Source organism: Heloderma suspectum, chromosome 9 (genome assembly GCF_057233095.1).
Source record: "Heloderma suspectum isolate Gila_16-S chromosome 9, 16-S_ref, whole genome shotgun sequence".
Taxonomy (NCBI): domain Eukaryota; kingdom Metazoa; phylum Chordata; class Lepidosauria; order Squamata; family Helodermatidae; genus Heloderma; species Heloderma suspectum.
Genome location: NC_139466.1, coordinates 38,706,445 through 38,732,987, shown reverse-complemented (window position 1 = coordinate 38,732,987; position 26,543 = coordinate 38,706,445). Strand labels below are relative to the sequence as shown.

General features: G+C 43.2%; 1 protein-coding gene across 2 annotated transcripts; it reads left to right on the top strand.

Annotated features, from left to right (window-relative positions):
- Positions 1-234: 234 nt before the first annotated feature.
- Positions 235-19,039, top strand: C9H8orf48 (chromosome 9 C8orf48 homolog). Of its 2 annotated transcripts, none has more exons than XM_084814161.1 (6): positions 235-403; positions 6,411-6,673; positions 8,309-8,428; positions 12,756-12,997; positions 14,643-14,795; positions 17,947-19,039. In XM_084814161.1, the coding sequence occupies exons 2-6, from the start codon at positions 6,469-6,471 to the stop codon at positions 18,049-18,051; spliced, it is 825 nt and encodes a 274-aa protein (XP_084670287.1). In that variant the 5' UTR covers positions 235-403; positions 6,411-6,468; the 3' UTR covers positions 18,052-19,039. The 2 variants fall into 2 exon arrangements, with proteins under 2 accessions (XP_084670287.1, XP_084670286.1); XM_084814160.1 differs by having other exon boundaries at positions 8,306-8,428.
- The last annotated feature ends 7,504 nt before the right edge of the window (positions 19,040-26,543 follow it).

The following is a 26,543-nucleotide window of genomic DNA, read 5'->3' as shown; positions in this document are numbered from 1 at the left end:
GGACGAGATTCTGGCCAGACCAGGTGAACTTCTGGCTGGTTTGGCTACCCCAAAGCCCACAAAGGGCTGTAATGAAACGAGACTGCACGACATTGACTCCCAAGTCAATACAGAGTCAATACAGAGGGGGGAACGAACGCCAGGCGGAACCCGAGTGTGGGAGGAACGCGAGCGGAGGGGACGTAGAGAACGCGACACCGGCCGCTGCCCCGCGGGAGCCATGGCAACGCGAGCGGCCTGCAAGAGGGCGCGAGGCGGGCCGGCCTGGCTGGGAAGCCGAGCCTCGTTTAGGGAAGAAGCTCTGGGAAGAAAAGGGGGCGCATGCAGCCTCTCTGACGGCGCCGGGCTTGGCCGGGCTTCGCGTGCTGTCAGAGGATGGCAGGAGCGTCTCCTCCAGCCTAAGGTGGGGGGTGCTCTGTGGGAATAAAATGCACTTTCTTCCAGCCCCCACCCCGACTTCCCCGTTAGCTCCGCGTCGCTGGCGTACGGGCACGGCCTTCAAACCCGGAGACGGAGACGGAGCCGGCCGGAGCCGGCCGGAGCCGTCCAGCAAATACGGTTGCTGTTAATACCGATCCACCTTCCAAGGCTGTTGTAAAAATGCGTGTGAAGCACTTTGGCCGCTGTAAATAAATTCATAACAGTCGTCGTCATCATCATCATCATCATCATCGTCGTCACCACTGATTTTTGTGAACCGCCCAGAGAGCTTCGGCTATTGGGCGGTATAGAAATGAAATGAAATGGAATGAATGAATGAATGAATAAATGAAGAAATCGCCACTACCACCGCTTGTTTGGAGCGGTTCCAAGTGCTTCACATACATCAGCAGCCCTGTAAGGTGAATTGTGCAAAAGCTGGGCTGGGTGGCAGTTAAACCTCAACAAAAGCAAGATTGTGGCAACCAGCTTGATTGAGAACTGGGCAAATAGAGGGAGGAAACGTGGAGGCATTTGCATTTCTAGGCGCAAAGATCACTGCAGACGCTGGCTGCAGCCAGGAAATCAGAAGACGTTTCCTCTCCTTGGGAGGAGAGCGGTGACAAATCTGGATGAAATAGTGAAGAGCGGAGACATCACGCTGACAACAAAGGCCCGCATAGTGAAAGCAACGGTATTCCCCGTAGTAACCTATGGCTGCGAGAGCTGGACCACAAGGAAGGCTGAGCGAAGGAAGATAGATGCTCTTGAACTGCGGTGCTGGAGGAAAATTCTGAGAGTGCCTTGGACTGCAAGAAGATCCAACCAGTCCATACTCCAGGAAAGAAAGCCAGAGTGCTCACTGGAGGGAAGGATCTTAAAGGCAAAACTGAAGTACTTTGGCCACATAATGAGAAGACAGGATACCCTGGAGAAGAGGCTGATGCTAGGGAAAGTGGAAGGCAAAAGCAAGAGGGGCCGACCAAGGGCAAGATGGATGGAGGATATTCTGGAGGCGACAGACTCAACCTTGGGGGAGCTGGGGGTGGCGACGGCCGACGGGAAGCTCTGGCGTGGGCTGGCCCATGAAGTCACGAAGAGTCGGAAGCGACTAAACGAATAAACAACAACAACAAATGTGCCTGTTACAGGGCTGAGACTGAGAGAGAGAGGGTTGCCCAAAGCCACTTGGTGAGTTGTGGCCGAGGCAAGCTTTGGGCAACCTGGTTTACGGCTCCTTATTTTACAGCACAGCCTCTCACATGTAAACTGGAAGTAAGCTAGTTTTGATGGAGCTTACTCTCGGGTAAGGGTGCATAGGATTGCTCTTATGTGACATCCACACTATCTGCCCTATAATCTGTTAAATATTTATAGCGCGTTTATGCACGTTTCAGAGTGCTTCACTGTTGCCCCCACAACAGCCCTGTAAGGTAGGCAGTGTTATCCCACTATTATTTGCAGATGGCAGGAAAACTGGCTGGGTGAGGCTGAGAAAGTGCTGGTGAGTTTATATGCAAAGGTATGAGATTCAGACCAGGAACTTTCCAGTTCATAGCTGAGTCTCTGATCATATTTGTTTCCTTCTGATGATTGTCTGAGAGCCCAGTCTGGGCTCCTAGCCTCCCCACAATGTGATTAAACTTTATCCAGCTTTAACAAACTGCCTTTTAAAATTTAGCCCACTGCTTGGTGCCCATGGACCAAGAAGAATGCTCTGTGGGCTGAACCTGTGTGGTTCATGGACTATACCCATAAGCTTTTTTTTTTTTTTTTTAATAAGATTGCCATCTTAAGCAAACTTAGTTAAACATGACTTTTCATTGCAATTTGTCTGAGTTGAATCCAAGCAGATTTAGAACTTAGATACAAGTTCTAGTTATTATGATGGTTTGTTTGTTAGAGCTTTGCCTTCGCTTATTGTTGAAGGTTGATTTTAACTTGTCATACCTCAATCCTCTCCACTTTATCCTGAACCTTGCTGCCAGAACTATTCAACCCTTTCCTTGCTCAGGCCATGGGATGTCCATCCTCAGATCCTTCCACTGCTTTCTATTCACTTCTGCATCCAGCGCAAGCTTTTGGCCTTATCTTAAGGCTAAGGCGCTTGTGGCGGATGTGGAAGGGAATAGGAGAGCTCTCTCTGGCCTTTCCACACCTTATTTTTTGGCCCTAATATCATAGTCTGATCTACCCTGCCTTAGCTTTTGCTTTTACCGCTCTCAGCTGCCTAAAGGACTATTTAAAAAAGGACTCGCCTACCTAAAGGATAGGACAGGAAGGCCTGGCGTGCTATGGTCCATGGGGTCACGAAGAGTCGGACACGACTGAACGACTGAACAACAACAACAACCTAAAGGACCCTCCCATTCTCTTTTGATTACCACTATGCCTAAAGCTGTCTGCGACCTATATGGTGCCATCTCTGTCTCCCACCTCAAATCTCTTTTGTGAAGCCTTTGACCTTCCCAGCTGAAACAAAGCCCAAGGTTGTAATCCTAAACACATTTACTAGGGAATACGTCCCACTGACCACAGTGAGACTTGAGTAAATGCATTGCATTGTCAGTATATGTCTCTGCATCTGTGAAGACCCCACCTGTACCCTCTCTTTGTTGTTAGCACCGCTCCCCTGTAATATCTAAATTTAGATTGTAAAATCTTTGGGGAAGGGCCCTCTCTTACCTGCATTAATTCCTAAAATGTCATGTACCCTGATAGTACTTCTTAAATAATAATTGTATAAATAATCATCATGTTCCTCCTACACAAGGCATGTGAGTATACTTTCATTGGCTTCAGACAGTAAATTTCTCTGAAAAGGGCAACATGAATATGCAGAGTTGATCCTTTAACGCACTGATGGGACTTACTTTCTCCTTTGCTGTTGCAGTCATGACCTAAACGATGCTCCTTGGTGTTTAGAATAAACAGAAGAGCATTTCTCCAGTGCATCTTCTGGGTACATCACATTCCTTCAAGTGAAGCGTGTTTGTGCTTATTAAACAGTTATGGAAACTGGTGTTCTCAATTATTTTAAAGCGTTGAACTTGTTTTATGTTTGAAATTAGGCTTTTGATGTGCAAGCAGTTCTTACAGAATAAGTAAATTGTAGCATGGCAATGCATATTCAGGGAGGACAGTTTGGTCTTACTTAAAGAAAAAGAATTATATTTCCCTGCAAGGAGTAATTGTTCTGTCCCAGTTTGCGCATCATGACAATTTTTGGGTGGTTTAAACCCAGTTTGCTTGACCCAGGAATTGTTGGGGCCGAGCAGGAGCAAGTGAGCACACTGTCTCCCATGCAATCATCACTTCCACTTTCAATAAACTACCCAGGAATGACCCATTCCTAGGTTGTTACTGTGATGTCTGAATCCAGAACTCTGGTTTGTTTAGGGGTTAAGCAACCCAGAGTTAACCCAACAGGAAACCATGGGTTATTTTTGGGTTAACTCTAGGTTGTTTTACCCCTAAACAATCCAGAGTTCTGGGTTTGAATGTCATGATATCAACTCAGGAATGGGGGAATTCCTGAGTTGTTTCAGAAAGTGGAAGTAGCAAGTGGGCAGAAGGCAGGTTGCTTGCTCCTGTGCGGCCACACCAATTCTTAATGCCATCTCATTTTTAATTAACTCTTTGATAGCCCATCTCCCAGACCTAAAAGATGAGAAGAGGATTTTCCTGCTTATGTGCCACTCCTCTGATTGGTGAAACTTGTTGGGCGGTCATCCCTGCCCAGCCAAGCATAATAAAACTGTTCTTTAGTCTTTTGTCACTCTTGCCACCCCTCCTTTGACCACCCAAATATGCTGTGCATGTTGCACTTCTCCAAATGACCCCTGTGTTGTGAATATTCTACTTTAATGTGTTTAGCATAGCTTTCCAAGCTTTTTTTTTTTTTACTGTTTTTCTTCAAGTGCCCACTGTACTTTCCGTTTTTGTTCCTATGTTCCTTTAATATCTTTTTTCCTTTTGGTTTGTACAAACTCAGCCTAAATGCGAAGTATTCTCACAACAGGTGCAATGGGAAGCTAGATTTAGTGTTTGTGTATACAAATATCTATACACACACAACATTCTTTTAGCATCTTAAAGACATCTTTTTGCACATTAAAGATTTATTGTGGCATAAGCTTCCATGGACTAGAGTATACATCATGAAATGCGTGAAGTGCTGTTCTCAGTATAGGCAGAGAGGGCTTTTTAAATCAGCACTGGGTCCAAAGGCTATGAAATATTAGATGTAGCAGTTTGTTTATTTTCAACATTTATATACTGTCTTTTATCGCAGTGATTTCAAGGTGGTTTATAAGAGTTTAACGAATATAAAATAGCAGAACATAGTCTACAGTTCACTATAAATGCAACTTGTTATGCTGTTGTGCCTGCCATTGTGTTTGGGCATCTTTAACAAAAACAAGTCCTATGGAACATGTGCATGGTAATAACCCAGGATGGGTTGTTCCCAGAGCATGGATAACACTGGTCTTTCCAGAAATGAGATGGCAGTCTTTATTTCTGAAAAGAAATGAACTGATCTCAGTTATCCATGTTTTGTTAGTATCCCATGTTAGATTATTGCAGTACTTGGGGAAAGTGTCTGGAAATTTCAACTGATTTGGAATGTGGTACCCATGCTGATGCCTGGGACCCGGTGCAGTAACAGGTGTGGCAGGTGGTTAGCAGGGAAAAGGTCTTCTCAGTAGTGGCTTTGGAATGTTCTTCCCAGAGAGGTTTGTCTTGTGGCACCCGCTCTGATGATCTTTCCAGCGCTTGGCAATGAACTTTTATCATTTTGCCAGGCACTTTAGCTTTTCAGTGTTTTAACTTTTGTTGATGTGTTATGTTTAGATACTGCTTTTATAGAGTTGCTGTATTAGTTACTTTATGATGGTGTTATAAATATTTTATTGTAAGCTGCTTTGATAATGTATTTGTAGGGTTAGGTATAAATCTAAGTATCATATTTCACAAATTCTTAAAGATCTACTCTGGCTGCTGTTTTGGTTCTGATTCAAAATGTAGGTGTTGACGTAAAAAGCAAATCGCTTTGTTCTGGGGTAACTGAATAGCTGTCTTCCCCCATAAGAAACTGAGGGCCTTTTCCATGGTGGCACCTTGACTGGGAAATGCTTTCACTAGGCAAATTTGCCTGGCACCATTATTGCTATTTTTTAGGCATAAGGCGAAGTTGCTCTGTTCACCTATGCTTTTAAAACTATGAATTTACTCCTTCTATAATAGTTTTATTGATCTTTATTAACAGGTGTATTATGGAATAAGCTTTTCTATACTAATAAGTTCTGATCTACAAAAGTGCTATATCAGTGGCTACTAGTCTTGATGGCTATGTGCTACCTCCAGTACCAGAGGCAGAATGCCTATGTACACCAGTTGCTGGGGAATGTTGGTGGGAGGATGCTGTTGCACTTGTCTCCTGTTTGTGGTTTCCTGGTCAACAGCTGGTTGGCCACTGTGTAAACAGAATGCTGGACTACATGGACCTGTGGTCTGATCCAGCAGGGCTCTTCTTATGTTCTTATCACAATAAATCTGTAAATCCCACTATGTTCAATGAGCCTTATTTATGTTAAATGTGCATAGAATTGCAGCTTGATGTTGTAATCCTATAAATGTCTATTCAGAAGGAAGTCTCATTGAATTCTTCTAAGAAACCGGTTACAGGATTATACTTCGCCTCTAAAATGCCACATAACACTCTTTTTTTTTTTTTTTTGCTTTACAGGCTAACATAACTACTGCTCTGGAATTTGGGTAGCTTAATGAAAGATAACAGACATGAAGTCATTATATTCCTCTTGGCTTCTGTTTGGGGGCTGTGCAATTACTGTTGGTATTGGAGTTTTTCAGATAAACTGTCCCGAAGATATTGTCTGGTTATTCTGCTTACAGTCTACAGGCTGGTAGTTTTCCATTAACCCCATGCTACTACATCTATAATTAATTTTTGCCGTGATTATTTTTAGTTGAGCACTGTGGTGACGAGCTGGGCAGACAACCCCTAGGACGAGTGTAACAGAACAGATGGAGTTGAGCTGGAATTGTAGCAGCTCCATTCCAGACTATTCAGAGGATACATTTACGTCCTTCAGAGAAGGAGAGGAGGAAACCTGCGGACAGTATGAAAACGACCCATTTGAATCTTATTACTCTGGAGAGGAGTCGGAATGGCCTGCTGCGTCTGTTCTCTCTGAAAGTACATGGCAATCATCGAGTCAAAATGATGAAGGTGTGTTGGGCTTCCTGTTCATTTTGGCCAGTGCAATCATACAATTATTGGGAGGAGGCTTAGATCAGCAAAAATACTAAGGGAGGCATGGGGGAAAAAAGAAAGGAAAAGGATCTCATCCACTTTGTGGGTAACAGCAGAGCATTCAAAATGTTGGCTTACCAAACCAGAACTTTTTTTTTTGCTGACTGAAGATTCTTAGCGAAAATAAGGGTTTATATCCAATGGTGTCATTCCACTAGCAAAAAATTTCTACTCCTTGTGGAAACCCTGTTTTTTGTCCCCGCACAAGTGTCAAATCCAATACTATGATTTGCTTGCACAGGCATTGCACAACTCATTAGAATTTCATTAGATTAGGTATAGCTTGCGCTGCTTGTGCTAGTTCTGGGTTACTAGCGTAATCCAGCGTAATCCAGCTGGAATACTAGCGTAATCCAGCATTACGCTAGTGAAAAAATTACAAGGGTTGCTCTTGTTCTGTTAGCGGTTGGACAACCTCTGTCAGAACTAGCACAACTAGTGCAAGCAACACCTGGTCTAATGAAGTTGTGCAATGCTTTGTGGAAGTAGAATCAAAGTACTGGAAATGACACTTGCAAAATGATAGAAACAGGGTTTCCAGAAGTGGTAGGAGTTTTGCGCTAGCGGAATGACATCATTGGATACAACCCAAGAAGTACTTTGTGCCAGGCAGGAGATGAAGAAGCATGATATGTGGTACAGTGGTGATAGCTGATCTACAGACTTGGGTCTGTAGGGGCAGAGAGGCGTTCCTACCCTCCTTGAATCTCGGGGGTCACATAATGTGTAAGTGCAGGTAATTCTTAATGCCCCTTTGCTCAGGTAACATCCATGGGCAAATGAGGCTGTGTAGCTGTGGTCAGTGACTAATGTAGAAGATAGTGACAGTAGGAGGCAACTAATATAGGAGTAAATGACAGATCCTGCACTTACATTAGCGTCTGTGCTTATGGCCTCCTTTCACACCAGTGCATTAATAACTACTTGAACAAGAGAGCGGGGAAGGCTGTACACACATTTTTCTCACATAAGCCCACTCTTAGTTCATATTGTGCAGACAAACTATTCAGTGCAGGCTGATAGTGGCTGTAGACCCATCTGTTAAAGCAATGGGGGGTTGAAACTGGGTGAGAAGTGCTAGCTATTCTGGTTAAGCACCAACATGAAAACTGACTAACATAATGCAGTCTTAAGTACATTTACTCAGACATTAAGTCCTAATGGGCTCAGTGGAACTTATTCTCAAGTAAGTGTGCACAGGACTGCAGCCTTATTGCCTGTCTGTTGCACATTTAATTGGAAATAACTCTTACTGTGTTCAGTGGGACTTACTCCCACTATGCATAATTATGCATAAGATTACAGCCATCTTCCTGGGTTAAAAAAGTCATCCAAGGACTGTGAATAGAAGCGGTATGTTGGTTCAATTGAACCATCACATGGTTCCATGTCAGATGGCTTTGAAGTGTCCCTCATTGTTTGGCTTTTAGGACATCTGGAAAGTTGCCACATGTGAAGGCTGATTTATCTCTCTGTCTTTCTTTTGGGGTGACCTTTACATTCTCCCAACATTGCATTCATATGGTACCACTTTTAATTTGTTTTTAGTAGAACCAGAATTGTTGGATTCTACAGCAGTAGGAGAGTATATAACTAGAAAATGGATCACTCTTCTGAAAGACAACAGAACTGACACTGGGCTAGCCAAATCTACCATTGAACCAGAGAATGGTGAGTCAGTTTTCAGATGTGGCTTGTAAGCCAATAAAATATATTGAACTTGGATTTCCTACACACAGACCCAGCACTCAGATCACTTTGCTTCCTTGGCTCCTTTTATATTTCTGATTTGCTACTTTGCCTCCAAAAATCCTCTTACACTTGGAGTGATAACCAGTTATAACAAATGGTATAACTCTAGAAAAATGTGAGTTTATTCATTTTTTGCTAGTCTTTCCTTTGGAGGCTTTCTTGGCTTTTGGCCTTTGACTCAACTGCCTTGAGAGGTAGCTTTTGTGTGGCATGATGCGACCTTATTCTCTTTTCATTGCTGATGATTTTTCATTCTGTTGCCATAGCATCTGAATGCTTCCAAAATGAAAGCCCACCAGTTCTTACAGTGCTTCCAGCAAAAGGCTGTTCACTAAGTCTGGAGATGCCTTTTACCTCCGTGATCATATTAAACAAGAGCTTGAGCCAATCAATTGATGCAAAATGTGGCAGCTAGGTGATTGACTGGAACATTTTTTGCCAGTATTAAAACATCTCTGCTGGCTTCCTATATGTTACTAGGCAAAAGTGGAAGGTCCTAGTTTTAACCTCTAAAGCTCTCTACAGAAGCAGTCACTTCAGAGCTTGGTCAGCTACAGTTTTGGTCAGCCTGTAGGATTTCAGACAGGCTACAGAAGCAGTTTTGGTCATTACAGTTTTGGTCAGCCTACAGGGTTTCTTCTTCATCGATGCAGTAGACTGCCATAGGTTTCTTGATTTGGTTTCCTGAGCCTCTAGCAAATGCTCTATACTAAGTATTTGGGTCAGCCAATATCTCCTTAATCACACCAGTAGTGTCTTGAGACTATCTCTGAAGGCAGAACAATGACTTGTGTGAAATAACCGCAGTTGCTTTTATGTTCTGCAGTCCAAAAATGTATCTCTTGAATTTAATAAATGCTGAAGTCTGCAGCCAGGGGAGCCTCTTACAATTTGTTTTATCTACTTGGAAGTGGTAGGGATAACTGCTTAATCGTTCTTATGCATAATTGAAGATTAGCTGCAGGATAATTAAGGCCCACTCGGTAAGCTTAGGAGAAGGTAGCAATTTGTCCATTTGAAGTGTTACTTTTCAGGTAATGCAGCAAAAAATAAAATGAAAATGAAATCCAGCCTTACTGTGATATTGTGAAACTTGACTCAAACATTTGCCTATGAAATGCCCTTGATAACAGCATGCTTGAAACCCCTCATTCAGGTTCACAAAACAAAACAAAAACACTCTGCTGACAAGCTTCTTGAATTAAACTGGAGTGGTTTGCAATATCTGTTTAAACCAGGGGTGGGCAACTTGTGGTTCTCTGGATGTTTTGGCCTATGCTTCCCATCAGCCCTAGACAGCACAGCCAGTGGTGAGGGATTTTGGGAGTTGTAGGCCAATACATCTGGAGGGCCACAACATTGCAGTGTGGAATGCTGCTGTTCAGTGTTCCAGGCAGCCATGCCTTCTTCCAGGATACGCCATCCCATTCCACCTCTGCCCTGCTTTTCTGCTCCCCTTCTCCCCGTTGTCAGTATTCTGTGCCCATTGAACATACTCAGTCCTCATTGGCTCTTTCTAGGTGTTCCCTCCCTTTAGGATATTTTGTCTAAATACTTCTTGCAATTCTGCAAAACTTGGGGTTCCACCAAACCTGCTGATACCTCGCTTTTCTGTATGGATGGTGCTATGTTGGCTACATAAGGTTCCACAATCACATCTGAAGTTCACAAATAGAGGAATGGTGATGTGGGTACAATTAAGAACAAAATTTTCTGTGTGTTCCATCCCCCCCCCCACTACCATGTAAAATGGGTTATGATACCTTCTGTTCAAGCAGATATAATATAGGTATGATGGGATGAGGTTCTTACTCATCGTACCTGCCCTGCTGTTGTGGGGCTGAATAATTATGTCTGGGAAAGACTAGGAATTCAGTAGAACATAAGAACAAAAAAGTGAGGTATGCATGTTTACCTAGATGTAAACCTTTCTGTGTACAATGGGACTTGTTCTCTAGTAAGTACATTTAGAGTGGAAGCCTGTGTTTCTTGCTTTTATTCAAACTCAGATTTTATTTGGTGAAACGTGGGGGTGGGAGTAGGGGGAAAGAAGCAAACGTTTTCATTTACTTTTTGGTATCTCCTTCTACAAGTTTTAAACTGTCCACATGCCTTTTTAGGTACCTTGATGCAGCAACAAAATCCATGTAGGTCATGAAGTTATAAACTGCAAAGCAAATTTTGAAATTTAAGCAGGCAAAGTATTGCTTCTCCAAATCAATGTGCAATTGCTTTCCACTCTGATAAAAGTCACCAGCTGGTTGGGCTCCTCTGCTTGAATGACTTCTGGATTCAGCTTCTTGCACTCTTAATAAGTATTGTCATAATATACAAAATGGGCATGATCCAGCCAAACTGAACATTCTGAAGTACCATTGGGGAGATTATGGTTGCAATCTTGTGCACACTTGAGAGTAAATACCATTAAACATAGTGCTTGTTACTTCTGAGTGAACATGAGTAGCATTGCAGTGTTAAGCATCTACATAACCCTCCCACTAAAATCAATGGGACTGTTTTAAGTGCTTATCTTTGGCTGGATCATGCTCAGTATGGATTGGCTCTTCTGTCACTAAAAAGGAGTGGTGTGGGTAGACACAACATCATCTTGAGAACCCAAGCATCAGTGACTTTAGAGTGGTAATTAGAGCATGCAGGTTCCTAACAGAGAGACAAAGGGTATTACATTTACGCTTGCTACCTTAGGAAGCGAGTGAGCGTTCAGGCGTGTCTAGTCCAAATATGGATTGGGGAGCAAAGAGATTAAAAAGAGAGGAACCGTTAAGTTTACTCATGTAAGTAGCTTTGTACTAAGTACCATGGATCTTTTTGTGTGGCTAGCTGAAACACAGACCCCAAAGGAGGAGTTGTTAAACAAGCAACATGTTAAACATTTTCCTTGCTTTTAATTTGAGAGTTTGTTGGTGCACACAGCCTTGAGAGTTTTCAGGTGGAAAAGTGATACAAGAGTCCCCAGAGGAGTTCACCTGGCACCTACATTACAATCTTTTTGGTGCCAGGTGAAGACGTTCTTATTTTTTTCTAAGATTTCAGTTTTAAAAATGTGTTTTAGTGGGTTTTAGGTCTTGGGCACCAAATTGGTGGCCATTACTACATCTTGAGGGGCCGCGGTGGCTTAGTGGTTAAGATGCTGAACTGCAGACTGGAAGGTCGGCAGGTCAGCAGTTCGAGACCCGAGTGCCGCGTGACGGAGTGAGCTCCCGTCTTCAGTCCCAGCTTCTGCCAACCTAGCAGTTCGAAAGCAAGAAATTGCAAGTAGATAAATAGGTACCGCCTCGGCGGGAAAGGTAACAGCGCTCCGTGCACCTCGGTGTTCAGTCATGCCGGCCACATGACCACGGAAGCGTCTTCGGACAGCGCTGGCTCTTCGGCTTAGAAACGGGGATGAGCACCGCACCCTAGAGTCAGACACGACTGGTTGGGGACACCTTTACCTTTACTACATCTTGTGGGAACAAATTCCATAGTTTAACTCTGCGCTGTCTGAAGAAGCCCTTCCTTTTATCTGTCCTGAATCTCCCACCAATCGGCTTCATGGGATGACCCCACTGGGTTCAAGTATTATGAGAGAGGGAGAAAAATGTCTCCCTATCCACATTCTCCTCACCATGCATCATTTTGTACACCTCTATCATGTCTCCCCTTGCCCTCCTCTTGGGTAAGGGAAATTGTTGGATTACAACTCCCATAATTCCCCATCCAGCTATGCTTTACTCATTCTCTGTTAGACTGGAGCTGATCTATTTTACAATAGCTGCTTTGTTTAAAAGTGTCCCTGTTAGCAACATACTAGATCAAGAGGATCTGGAGTTTATCTGGAAATGATCATGTGTTTTGATTATGTATATTGTGACTTCTGATTAAAGGGAGTTAAATTATTTGGAACTGTTAAAATTAATGTCTGCTTAATGTTGAAGGTAATGTCTGTGGCACAATTATTTACTACATTTCCATTTTCTCTAATTGTTGCCAATTCTGCTCTAAGGTCATTTCATTGTTCTTGCAAATAACGCATACTTTTTTCTTTGTTCTGGGGCCATTTCCTCCTTGGATTTTTTTTTCTTTTCCTGGAGGGGCTTGTATTTTGCACTTGATGACAGAGAATGTGGCAAGCTCCCATATTTTGGGAATACTAATTCCTGATAACAGACTGCACGGATGGGAGGCGAGCGAGTCTTCTCCTGCCCTTCATGTGGTAATTGATATTTTTGTTTTGCTGGTGCAGCATTGTCAGGAATTTCTGAGCTATCTGAAGAAGAGCTGGGTGCTCTGCAGTCTTTTTGTGCCATGAAGATTAACCAGCTCTGTCATCTGCCGAGCTCAGCACCATCGAAGAGGAACAAACACTACAATCAGAGGCACAGATTCACTTTAGAGAAGCTGTTGATGTGTGGTTTGAACTGTATTGTCCCTGATCCACTAGTGAACAGACTCCATTTGAAAAATATCAAGGAGACTATGAAACAGGTACTAAAAGAAGGAATTCTCCTCTCTTTCTTGTTCCTCAAAAGGGGGAAAAATGCAAAAGCAAATGCAGAGGATCCATGCTTGGCTTGCACTGACAAAGTTCTTTTCTGTAATGCAACATGAAAGCTGTGTTAGACTACTATACTAAAGAGGGGGAAAGTGTTTAATGGCAATTTGAGACTAAATTTTTATTACAAAAAGGTGCAACCTCCTCCAGATGCTGACTTGGCAAGTTCTTTCCTTTTTTTTTTTTTTACAGCAAAACCAAAGCATAAGGTTGAACATTGTCTTGATGCTGCTTGTTTGACACATAACAAATGGAATCCGTTGTTCAGCCAGTTTGTTTTTGTTAACCATCACATAATCTCACAAAATACACAAATTTTCTCATTCATGCAAGTGTCTAGACTCCCTTGAACTTTTCCAGGTTTTATGGTATTGTAGTTTTGTTTTCTTTAATTTCAGGTGAACTGAATTTTTGCCATGGCCAATAAATTCATTAACTCAAGGTTGTCTTTAATTATTTTGTGGGGTGGGGGTGGGGGAAATTTTTTGAGGTGAGAGAGAGTACTCTTGTCATTTCATGCTTCCAAAATTTCTCTATCAAAACTCTGTCTGTCTGTCCGTCCGTCCGTCCGTCCGTCTGTCTAGTACAGGACCCTGCCACAACAGATACCCATCGTTCTGTGGGCAGCTTCTGTGTAGTACGTTACTCACCTGCAAGCCTTATCTTAATAGGCAGTGGCTATCATCTAAAGACTTGTGTGTGCAAGGGCTCCCTTGCTGGCTATGGGAAGCAGAGCTGCACTCATGCAGGGGGCACTCCTCACCCCTATTTCCATAACCGGGGAAGCCCAGTTTCGATACTTCACATATTAGCCATGATAGAGAATCTCAATGGATTTAGCCTGGTTTATTTCCAAATTACTGTGGTCTCCTACTGCTTACAATTTATGTAGTGCTTTTACTATGCAAAGAAGCTTTCCATGTGTATTGCATTGTCCTTCATAACAACCGTACCTTTATTATACCAGTGTTATTGATGGGGAACTGAGGCTGAGAGACGTTTATTTGTCTGAGGCCATATAATGAGTCTCTGAAAGAGAGAACTTGAACATAGAGGATCAAGGTCCAAGTCCAACTTTCTATGCAGTAGAGCACAAGAATGGAAGCTCATATCCAGTTATGTACTTCAGGATGCCCTTGGAAGTTGTTCTGTCTTCTAGCCACCTTTCTTCAAATGGGCCTCCTTTTCATAGGGATGTGATGGGATCAATAAGATGAGTGAAATGCATTAATATATATTTATTGAACATAGCTTGAGAACTTTGGTATTGCATTAATTGTGTAATGGTCTTTTGGTACAATCCTATGTGTGTTTACCCAGAAGTAAATCCTACTATGTTCAGTGGGGCTCACTTCCAAGAAGTAAGTGTGCATAGGATTGCAGCCTGCTTTCAGGGTTCCTTTACATGCTCTCCCATCTTTAAAAGAATAACTTTTTTATTACTTCTGACAGACAGAATAAAAGTTTTGGGCATGTTTGCTTACTACAAGAAAAGATTAGAGTATACCATTTTTTGTAATGTAATTTTATAATTTTTAATGAAGACAGTCATTTATTATTTGTTACTTTGCCCCTCAGTTAGCAGAAACTGAAATACATCAACCGTCACGATGTCCCGATTGCATGAAGAAAAGAGCAGAGCTGGCACAAGCTGCTTTTCTCCGACAAAGGAAGACCTTGATGGAAGAGTTTTTGCTTCAAGAGAAACTGGAAGAACACATGTATACCAAAGTAAGCCATGATTTAGGCAAACAGAGACATTTTAGCAGCCTTGCAAATAACTCTGCAAATGTTACTGATTTCACAAAGCTTTTGATCGGAGTGTCTACACATAGCTCTTGCTGGTTGTAGGATTGGGGAGAAACAGAGATTCAACCAAAAATTCATGTAATTGACCCAGTTACTCAAGGAGAAATGGTTTTGTGAAATGGCCCCTCCAGCCTTTTTTCTTAGTTATTTCACTGATTTTTCAGCATATTTACTTGGGGGTCCCATTGAACTCAATAAATCTTACTTCTGATTAGGCATAGGATTGGATTGCACTGTTGAGCTCAGATTTCTCCCTTCTCCGTCCCACCTCTTCAGCAAACAAACCCCAGACTTTAAAACCTTTGTGTGTGCTTTTGAACAAAACTTTTTTTGGGGAAGACATTCTTGTGGGGGGGAATAATGAAATGCAAAAACATTTCATCTCAACCCCCAAATATAGCTAAAACAAAACAGCCATTTTTCCCACCTCAAAATTGGTTGAGAAATAGTCCCTGTCAGCTTGATGTAGCCCTGCGTAATTGTTTGTGGCACAAAGGAGGAAAAATAAAACGAAATAATTCGTTTTCTCCCAGTTTGCAAAACCTTTTCAGTCTAGTTGTCTTGAGGTGGTCCTTTCTCACTTGGTCACCTGTGACAAGCAACTGTTTACAAGCCTGCACTTGAGGGCCAAGTATGTGTGACTCAGTTGCATTTATATATTTTTTCTTTGATGTTTTCTTCTTTTACAACACGTGGAAGATGGGTGCAGAGTGAGTTGCTTCTTAAACTTTTTACATCCTGCTTGTTGGCTTCCTGGAGGTTAGCACAATACTGGGCTAGATGGACCTTTGGCCTGAACCAGCAGAGCCCTTATGTTCTTAAACCTTGTGCCATCTCCTCTGAAGAATAAAGCACCTTACAAGAGAGGATTATTTTTAGTTGAAAAACCTATCAGACAGGAAAGGGTTAAGAGGCCTCTGTTTGTAGCAGGGCTATACCTGCAACCCATGTGCCAGGCTTCTACTACAGATTGCAGACTCTGTGGATGCATTTTATAAAAGAAGAAAAAAGCAAAAACAAACAAAAGTGTAGCTTGGCCCTTACACACACGTCGTATGTGGGAAATCTAGGGAACCATTTGAGCCTCCATTGCTGATGTTAGAATTTGACACAATGCCATCATGTCCTTGATCTTCCCTTGATGCCAGTAACTAAAGGGTTGAAAATCTGGCCTGTGAGCTAATCCAAAACTTGTTTGAGGGAATATAGTTTTTCTGTCATTGGTTTTTCTAAGGAAACCAGCTGGTCTGATATGGAAATAACTTCATGGGGACTGAGTATGCACGTGGAATCTCAGAATATTTGGGCTACTTTAGAGAATGTTGTTACGGTCATAGTCAGGGTCACAAACATGGAATGGGTTTAATGAAGTTCATGCTTCAGTGAACTTTGCTTTTCTATCAAATTAATTCTCTTGGGAGTTCAGCTCTGGCATCCAGAGTCTTTTTTGTCCATAACCTTTCAGTGAAATCAAGACTGCAGCAGTGTGCTAGATATACAAATGGGGAATGAAGAAGAGGCCACCAGCAGTATCTTCCTATTGCTTGCCTGTAGACAACGTCCATGAAGATACAAATCTCACGGACACTGAGGGGCTGTTCAGAAGTCAGGGTGGCAAACCGTGGCTTATTTAACCTACAATTTTCAGACATGCATGCTGCGCATGAGCCATTACCGTTTTCTGTAAACAACCTCCTCTGTGCAGTTGGAGGTTGTCAGTGTGACGGGTTAAAACAATCCAGCAGTTAACTCAGCAACGAACCATGGGGCCCTGCGAATCATGGGTTAAATAAGAAAGTATTTACTGTTATAATGTGCGAACTGGGTCCAAGTCTGATTATTGGTCCATGTTGACCGGTACTGTGTCCTGAGACACAGTGCTGGACAATCGGGCAGAATTCTTTCCCAGCCATATTTCCTGAGATGCCTGGGACCTTCTCCATACCAAGCATGTACACTACCACTGAGCTTGTTATCTCCTGGATGCAGGATTTCTGTAAATAGATACTGCATTTCCCCACTGCAAGGGCATTGTATTTTCTTGCTGATAGTCAAATATATGTGGATCCTTTGTTAATGGCCTGTATTTGCTTAACTTATTTATGTTTCTTGCTCACCCCTATCAAGGTGGCTCAAGCTGAGGAACAGTAGTTACACATTAGTGGGTGGGTGGGTGTTGACTGAGTTAAACATTACTGTGAGTGTTATGTTCATGGCAGGGAACATGGTGCATATATTTTAAATAATTATAAGGGGTGGAGAACTATTTTGGTCAGGTGACATCAGCGGGCACAGGTACGCCCACTGAAGTCAGCCCCCTCCCATTTTCTTTTCTCAGTGCAGATAAAGAGACTTGGCCAGTGCCAAGAGGAACAGTTCCTCCCAGTGCCAGCTGCATCTCCACCTTTTTGCTCTGCCTCTCATCCCCATTGGAACGGCAAGCAGTGCGTGAACAGACTAGGATGGCGCTGTGAGGAGCTGCACCTCCCAGTGCCGGGAGAGTCCTTGGCTTTGCACACACGGCTCCCCTCTGTTATCTGCAATCTGTCATTGGAGATAATGGGTAGGATTCCTCTGCACTCTGCTGACCTTCCCAATTGGGAGGTGGACCACAGTGTGGAGGGAAATCCCCCTCCCCTGCTATCTCCGATTACAGATCAGGGATAACAGAGAGGATTTCTCCAGGGGTGGGGAGGCTCTGTGGGCCAGTATCTGAGGAGGCTTTATGGGCCAGATGGTTGTCAGGATAAGTCAGCATTTTTATCCCCCATGCTGTGGATGACGAAGCTGAGGCTGAGAGAGATAGTGGATTACCTAAGGTCACCTAGTAAGTTCATGGTAGAGACAGGATTTGAGCTGGAGACTTCCTGATTCTTAGCTCAGTCCCTTGGCTATGTGAAATCCCTTTCTCTGTGAAAATGGATATTATCTTCATTCTTCCATGCCTGGAAATGAGGCATGTTGTAAAGGAAATGTGGCCACGGTGACTGTCATTCTGCTAATTTATTGTTAGATAATGGCAAGTAGCAATTCTCTAAATGGAAATGTCTCACCAAATCTTTCTTCCTTCTAGGATTCTCTCACCCTCATTGGAGAAATACACAAAAGTCTTCCTAAGCTTTCTGAGGATCCCAGGAACATATGGCAGAAACTGAACGAGAGCGGTCTGAAAGCCTAGCGCCTAGCTGTGTGGGAACATTAATCAAAGCAGAAGAGACAAATAGATTGAATCTACACGGGCTGAGCAATGGGGAATATTCCAGGGTCCAACTCTGCATCCTGTTACAGTGCAAACAGAGCAATATGCTGTCATCTAGCTAAATACATATTGCAGATTATGAAAGGGGACTTTATTATTCTGACAAGCCATAACTATTGTATTTGTGAATTTCCTTTCGGGATTTCAAAGCAGCTCACAGCTGCTTCCACCTGTAAGCAAAACAAATGGTTTGGTTTTTCAAGGCAGGGAGGTGTAATTATTGGGTTTCAGCTCGATCTGTGCCTGCTGCGAGTTGCTAAATTGAAAACTGGAGCCCCAGGTAGAAGGAAAGGGAAGGGGTGGAGGTGGGGGAAGAAGGTTGCAGAGGAACAGCAGAAAAGGTAAGCTGGAGTGTTCTTATATCTCTGAAAACAATGACAAATATCAACAGGAATTAATCTATAACCCCGCGGATTCCAAGACGTGGTGATACTGAATTAGTAATGTCAGTTGATGTATGATGAAGCAAAGAGGGAATAAAACAGCCGACAAAACTGTAATAAAACATCCAAAGACTGTTCTTATATTTCCCTTTTAATGTTGATGACTGGTTTGGGGGATTGTAACACAAAATTTATTATTATTATGGTTTCTGTATTTACATTTTAATTGTTTTATTTCAGTTGCAAGCTACCCTGGGAATATGATTGAAGCACTACAAAGGAAAGAGGCTTATGCGTTTGTAGAATGAATAAAAGAGAGATGTAGTACAGTTGGAATGGCTGCTACTGTAGTTTATGCCCATTTGCATCACATTTTCATGAGGCCAATCGTAGATGGACTTAACAGACAATAATTCCTAACAAGTGAGCTGAGGAACACAAGTGTGCCGCTAGAGAATGGCTACTGTGCCATGAGAAATAAATTAAGAAAATAAAAGCTCTCAGGACTTCAAAGAACCCACTTGAAAAAGTGTTTGTTGTGTCTCTGTATGATACTGTTCTGGCTTTCCCTCTTTCCAGTGGGGCTCTCTTGGGAGCTGCTATATCAGGTGGGATTGGCTTATTCAACTGCTCCTCATGCAGACATACAGCATAATACCTGCCCATGAAGGATGTGATGCTTACGGGTCACGTATGTGTATGACCCATGGTTCTAGGTTTGCTTCTTTCCATTCAGTGCAGATGTCCAGATCAGTGGTCGATGCAGAAACACGGGCTGGGTTCCCCCGCACTCTGCACTTCTCCTCTTTATGCAGTACTCTCACACACATCCCTTTTCAATTAAAAGTAGCAAGGTACTCCTTCTCCATGGAACTGATTTGACAAGAATGAAAGAGCTTTGGTACAACACTGTAGTTGTCAGATGCCAGGAACTGAACCTGGATTCCCTGCATATGATCTCCCACCGAGCCATGGCCCTTCCACTGCTTTAACACTTTTTTTATAAGGTACAGCCTCCTCCCCCATTCATGTGGGCTTGGCTGGAATGACAAACTGGCTCATACATAATAAGCCTCCTACAGCTCATCTATATGCCCAGGCAGACACATGATACCATCTGTATGGGACCAGTACTTCCTAGAATGCATATAGCGCTTGCCTGAAAGTTAATATGCTGAAGGCACATGCCCTTACTGTTCATTTGACCTGGATTGGGATTGATGTGTGCTTTGCTTTGTGGAATTAAAGTCCTTGGGGCTTGTTCTCTGTTGGGAAGGTCAGTAGAAGCACTATGAGAACATAACAAGAGCCATATTGAATTAGACCATCTAGTCCATCGTTCTGTCCACACAGTGGCTAATGAGCTACATGTTGGAAAGCCAGTAGTAGGACATGAGAGCAATAGCACCTTTCTGCAGATGTTCTTCAGCAACTGGTATACATCGGCATACAGCCTGTGATATTGGAGGTAGCGTATAGCCATGAGAACTAGTGGTCTTTTCTACAATATCCTTTTTTAGGTGCAGTTACCAGAACTGTACACAGTATTCCAACTGTGGTTGCACAATAGCTTTACATTAAGGGTAGTATGGTATTGGCAGCTTTATTTTCAGTTCCTTTCCTAATTTACATCCAACATGGAATTTGTCTTTCTCACAGCAGCTGCACACTGGGTCAACATTTTCATCAAGCTGCCCACCACAAACCCAAGATCTTTTTCTTGGTTGACTGCTAGCTCAGATTCCATTAGTGCGATTATATCTATATATATCTATATTTGGGATTCCCCGCCCCAGTGTGCATCACTTTACACTTGATTACATTGAACCTCATTTGCCATTTAGATGCCTATTCTCCCAGTTTGGAGAGATCCTGTTGGAGCTCTTCATAATCCGTTTCCGTTTTAACCATCCTAAATAATTTGCTCTCATCGGCAAACATGGCCACTTCACTGCTCACTTCTGACTCTAGATCATTTATGCACAAGTTGAAAGGCATTGGTCCCAAAACTCCACTATTTGCATCCCCCCATTGCAAAAAATTACAATTTATTCTTACACATACTGATCCATAAGAGGACTTAACTTATTCCATGACTGCTAAGTTTGCTCAAGAGTCTTTGGTGAGGAAATTTGTCAGGAGCCTTTTGGAAGTCCAAGGAAACTATGTCAGATCACCCCTGTCCACATTTATTGACATTCTTGAAGAACTCTTAAAAGGTTAGTGAGACATGATTTATCTTTACGGAAGCTGTGTTGATTCTTTTTCAGCAGGGCTTGTCCTTCTACATGCTAACTAATTTTATCTTCAATAATGCTTTCCACCATTTTACTTGGAACAGATGTTAAGAAAACTGGCCTGTAATTTCCTGGATCACCCCAGGATTCCTCTTTAAAAACTGGCATTATATTGGCCATTCTCCAGTCATCTGGTATAGAGGCTGATCTTAGGGATATGTTACATATTTTTTTGTTAGAAGATCTTGAGTTCTTTAAGAAGTCTAGGATAGACACTGTCTGGGCCCAATTATTGGTTAGCTTTCAATTTGTCAATAAAGTTGAGAACTTAATCTCTTGTCACCAGTCTTTCCCTCAGTTCCTCAGACTCCTCTTCTGAAAACATCCATTCAGATGCAGGTATCTGCCTTACATCTTCTGCAGTGAAGACAGATGAAAATAACTCATTTAGCTTCTCTGCAGTCTCCTTATCTTCCTTTTGTACTCCTTTAACTCCATTTTCATCCAGTGGTGCAACTGTCTCTCTAGCTGGTTTCCTGCTTCTGATATATTTAGGGCACAATCCTATGGGTTGCACGCTTGATTGGAAGCCCTCGAACTTGGAGGCTTACAATCCTCCAGTGCAGGGTGGGAGCAGCAGTGGAGGCAATCTTTGCCTCTCTGTCCTCCTGCCCTGCATTTTCACTAGATGGGCTTTTTTGCCTGTCTAGCAATGGTACTTCAAACAGGAAGGGAAGAGGCTGAGGAAGCCAAAGGATAGCTCATATCCTGCCCACTCCGAGTGGAGAATCCAAACTATCCTATAGCCCATCAGACTAAAGACTGCCTGGGGGAATAGGATTGCTCCCTTAGAGACTATTTTGATGTTATTCATGACACGTTCTTTCGTATCACTAATATCACCTCAATGAGGTACTATTTTGCACCTCATTGTTCACTTGCATTCCCTTTGCACAAGTTTTTGTTCTCATTTGGGGAAGGGTGGTGATTTTGTAGGCATTGCACTTTTAAGAGAGCTGGGATCTTGCCCAGCTGAAGGAAGGAAGCCTATAAAAGGAAATAGCAATGGAGTCTTCTTAGTTCTAGGCACAGCTGCTAGTTCTGCCACCTTTGTTATTTATACTTTTAAATAAAAGCTTTTGTACTTTACTCCGCCTCTCTTACATTCTGGTGTTGAAGAATGGCTCTTCTATCACTGAACCCACTTGCATCTTTTCTTCAAAGCCCAGGTGAACCTCCAACTGCATTCTCTGTTTGGATCTGGATGTCTGAAAACCACTTGTTTGCATTTAACAATAAGGAGCTCTCTCAAGCAAGGAAATGTGCATTGCTTATCCACTGTCTGGGAGTTGAAAGATAATGTATATTCTACACCCTTCCCCTTGCTGATGATAAATAGGAAACTGTGTGCATTGCTTTAAAGAACCATCTTGTGCCCAAAGTGAATGGGCTAGCTAACTGCTACATATCTGGCCAGCATGAACAGAAACCACGGGCGTTTATATTACAGTACACTGCTCTTTTGAGAGACTTAATGAGCTTATGTAGCTTTGGAGATACGGCAGATGAGATGATCGGAGACCATCTAACTGAAAAAGCATCTCTGCCTCATATACAAAAATGCTTACTCCTAGAGTTGGATGTTACATTGGAAACAGCTATAACTATTGCAACTCAAATTGAGGCAGGCCTGGCAGACGCTAATGAACTTGGATAAAGCAGGGTAGTGCAAACAGTGGATTCTCTGCATAGGTGTTCTATTAAAAGGCAGACAAAGGGCTATGAAGAGAAAGCTGGTCAAAAACAAGTCAACAAAGTCTAATGAAACCCTGTTTATGTTGTGGACCTTCACAGCATGATGTCCTGCTAAGATGGTTCAGTGTAATTGTTGTAAAAAGAAAAGAAAAGAAAAGAGGGCATTTTGCTAAGTATGTTAGTGTAATAACCAGCCTAACCAGCAAATACTTGTAGTTACAGTACCAGATGTTACTGTTTTGTGTTTGGACAGGATTAGTCCCACATACATGGTAGGGAAAAAAGTGTAAGTTAACATTTTTTCTAAAGCTTTAAGGGTTATCAAAAGACATAGAATTAACATTGGATACTGGCTCAGCAGTTTCTATGTTACCTGAATCAGTTTGTTTGCATTACTTTGGAGATATACCACTCATATAACCAAAATTACAGTTGGTGTATTATCTGAAGAACCAAATTCCTGTATGTGGATATCTGCCTGTAAAAGTAATCTTTGGCCGATGTTGTGCATCTGTAGAGTTACATTGTCCCTGATGGTACTTCTATCCTTGTTGAAGGACCAGAGTGAGGGAAAACTTGGCTGTGCACATGGGCTTGTTCATAAAGTTAAAATGAAACCAAATATGATACCTGTATGCCAGAAGTTATGGCGTTTACCATTTGCACTTAGAGATGCAGTTTCTGAGCATATTATGAAAGTGGCACAACAGGATGTTATTGAGGAGGCTGATTCATCTGAATGGGTTTCACCTATAGTGGTGTGACAAGGAAGAATGGTGGCATGACTCTTTGTGAAGACTTGATAGAGCCAAATAAAACTATAGTGGTTAATAGCCACCCTCTTTCACATATAGAAGTTGTTGCAGAACTTTGGGGAGCAAGGATGTTTTGTTTCCCGCCTCCTAGCTGAGCAGAGCAGAGCGGAGCAAGCTGCTCCAGCTGGCCCAGGGTCTACAGAAGCAAGCAAGCTCCCAGAGAGCGAGCGACCAGAGCGAGCGACCAGGGGGAGCAAACAGGAGTTGGCCAGGGGAGTTGCAGTGGTAGAAGAGACAGAGGAGACAAAAGGAGACAGAGGCTAAGAGGTAAGTGGGCTGCAGGAAGTCCAGGGGGCTGCTCTTTATCCTTCTGAGTGGCTGTGAGCTCACCAGGGGCTTCTGAGAGATCCAACTGAATTGAGGTGTGTGGCCTGAGTACTCCCAGCAGCTGAGTGGGTGGGAAGCTTCAGCCTGTTTCCTGCCTCCCAGCTGAGCAGAGCAGAGCAGAGCAGAGCAGAGCAGAGCAAGCTGCTCCAGCTGGCCCAGGGACTGCAGAAGCAAGCAAGCTCCCAGAGAGCGAGCGACCAGAGTGAGCGGACAGGAGTTGGGCAGGGGAGGTCGAGGGGGAGGCCCCTAACATTTTTTTTCTTTTTTAACTAACTTTTTTTCCCCATTTATTTGTCTTGCAACACACACTTCCACACCAGTGGGACTCTGCTTTTACCCTCTGCTGAGTAGAGGAGCAGGCACAGGCTAGTCTAGAACAATCACAAAGCTAGACACAAAAAAGGGAAAAGAGGCTATGGAAGGACAAGACTCTCCAGTGGTGGTGACCTGCAAGGTGTGTGCAATGTTTGTTTTCTTGCCTGAGAACAACATGGCCTACACCTGCAACAAGTGCAAGTTGATCACGCTGCTGGAAGAAAAAGTAAGTGGACTGGAGCGGCGACTGTCGACCCTCCGGGGAATAAGAGAACACGAAGAGTTCTTGGACAGAATGGGGGAACTACAGCAGCAAAGTGAAGACCAGACGCTTGAAGAGCAACAGCAAGCTGAGGCAGAAGTGGGAAATGCTGAGGTGAAGAAAAATAGAGTAGAGGATACTCCTTGGAAAAGGGTGACAGTTAGGAGAAAAAGAACTAGACGCCACTCTGCACCAGTGGAAGCAGTGGAGCTGTGGAACCGATTCCAGGTACTTGTGGATGAGACTGGAGGACAGCCTGCAGAGGAAGAATCACAGGGGAACCTGCATGAGAGTGAGCAAGAAGCTGAAGGTCAGTCAAACAGAGGCGATGAAACCCAGGCCTACAAGAAGAAGAAGAGAAGAGTGGTAGTAGTGGGAGACTCCTTGCTGCGTGGGATCGAGACCCAAGTATGTCGCAAAGACCCGTGGACTCGCCAGGTATGTTGTCTCCCGGGAAGACGAATTAGAGACGTGACTGAAAGGTTGCCTGCACTCATAAAGCCCACTGACAGGTATCCCTTTCTTCTCATCCACGTGGGAACAAATGATACCGCCAAGCGGAGCTACGAAGAAATCACATCAGACTTTGAAGCTTTGGGAAGGAAACTCAAGAACTTTGGGGCCCAGATAGTTTTCTCATCCATCCTTCCAGTAGTTAGAAGAGGGATAGAAAGGGAACGAAAAATACTCTGGGTGAATGACTGGCTATGAAGGTGGTGCCGACGAGAGAGATTTGGATTCTGGGACCATGGGCTATAGTTCCTGGAAGATGGGCTGTTGGCAAGGCACAGGTTGCACCTCACAAAGGATGGGAAGAATGTGTTTGGCCACAGCATGAAGAACTTCATCAGGAGGGCTTTAAACTGAATCCTACGGGGAAGGGAGATGTAAATTTGGGGGTAACAATGGACATAGGCTCATGCACTGCAATGGAGAGATCAGCTCTGATAGTGCCCAATAATAGTCTTCAGACACATGGTCTGAAGGAAGAAAGCCAGACTATGAAGCACATGGTCTTCGAAGTCTATATACTAATGCCCAGAGTATGGGAAACAAGCAGAACGAACTTGAGCTCTTAATACAAGAGGGAAATTATGACTTGATAGGTATAACTGAGACTTGGTGGGATGACTCTTATGACTGGAATACAGCAATTGAAGGGTATAACTTGTTCAAAAAGAACAGGAGGAAGAGAAAGGGAGGTGGGGTTGCACTGTATGTGAAAAATACATATCTCTGCAGAGAAATACAGGAGGATGAGCTTGGTAGCCCCATCGAGAGCATCTGGATCAAAATAAATGGAGCAAAGAATAAAAGGGACCTGATGGTCAGAGTCTACTACCGGCCACCCAATCAAGGACAAGACGAGGATGAAACTTTTGAAAAGCAAATAGCCAATGTTTTAAGGAAGCATGATGTAGTAGTAATGGGGGACTTCAATTTCCCCGATATTTGTAGGGAGACAAATTCTGCAAAACATGGCCCCTCCAGGAAATTCCTGACTTGTGTGGCGGATAACTTCCTCCTACAGAAAGTAGAGGAAGGAACTAGAGGATTGGTTATCCTTGACTTGATCCTAACCAACAGAGATGACTTAGTGGATAAAGTAGCAGTTACAGGAGCTCTGGGGGAAAGCAGCCATGTTGTACTTGAGTTCTTGGTTCTAAGGGAAGCAAAAGCCGAGTGTAGTCAAACGCGTACCCTGGATTTTAGGACAGCTGATTTTAATAAACTCAGAACAATGATCAGTAAGGTCCCATGGCAAGCAATGCTAGTGAGAAAAGGAGTCCAAGATGGGTGGGAGCTTTTCAAAAAGGAAATTCTCAAGGCACAATTACAAACAATTCCAACAAGAAGAAAAGGCAGAAGACAACAGAAGAAGCCAATGTGGCTTCACAAAGAGCTTAGAGATGACCTGAAAACAAAAAAAGGACACATATAGGAAGTGGAAAGAAGGCCAAGTAACAAAGGAAGAGTACAGGCAGGTAGCACAGAATTGCAGGGATGGTGTCAGGAAGGCTAAAGCTGAGAACGAGCTGAGGTTAGCGAGGGATGCTAAAAGCATCAACAGATGACAAAGAAAAGGCAGAGGTGCTCAATTCCTACTTTGGCTCAGTCTTCTCCCAAAAGAGGGTCTATGAGCCCCCTGGCAAAGGCGAAGTACAGGCTGAAGGGGCAGGATTGCAGCTTGAGATCGATAGGCATATGGTCAAAGAACATCTAATTACTTTGAATGAGTTAAAAATGGGCCAGATGAACTGCATCCTAGAATAATAAAGGAACTGGCAGAAGAACTCTCAGAACCGCTGTCTATTCT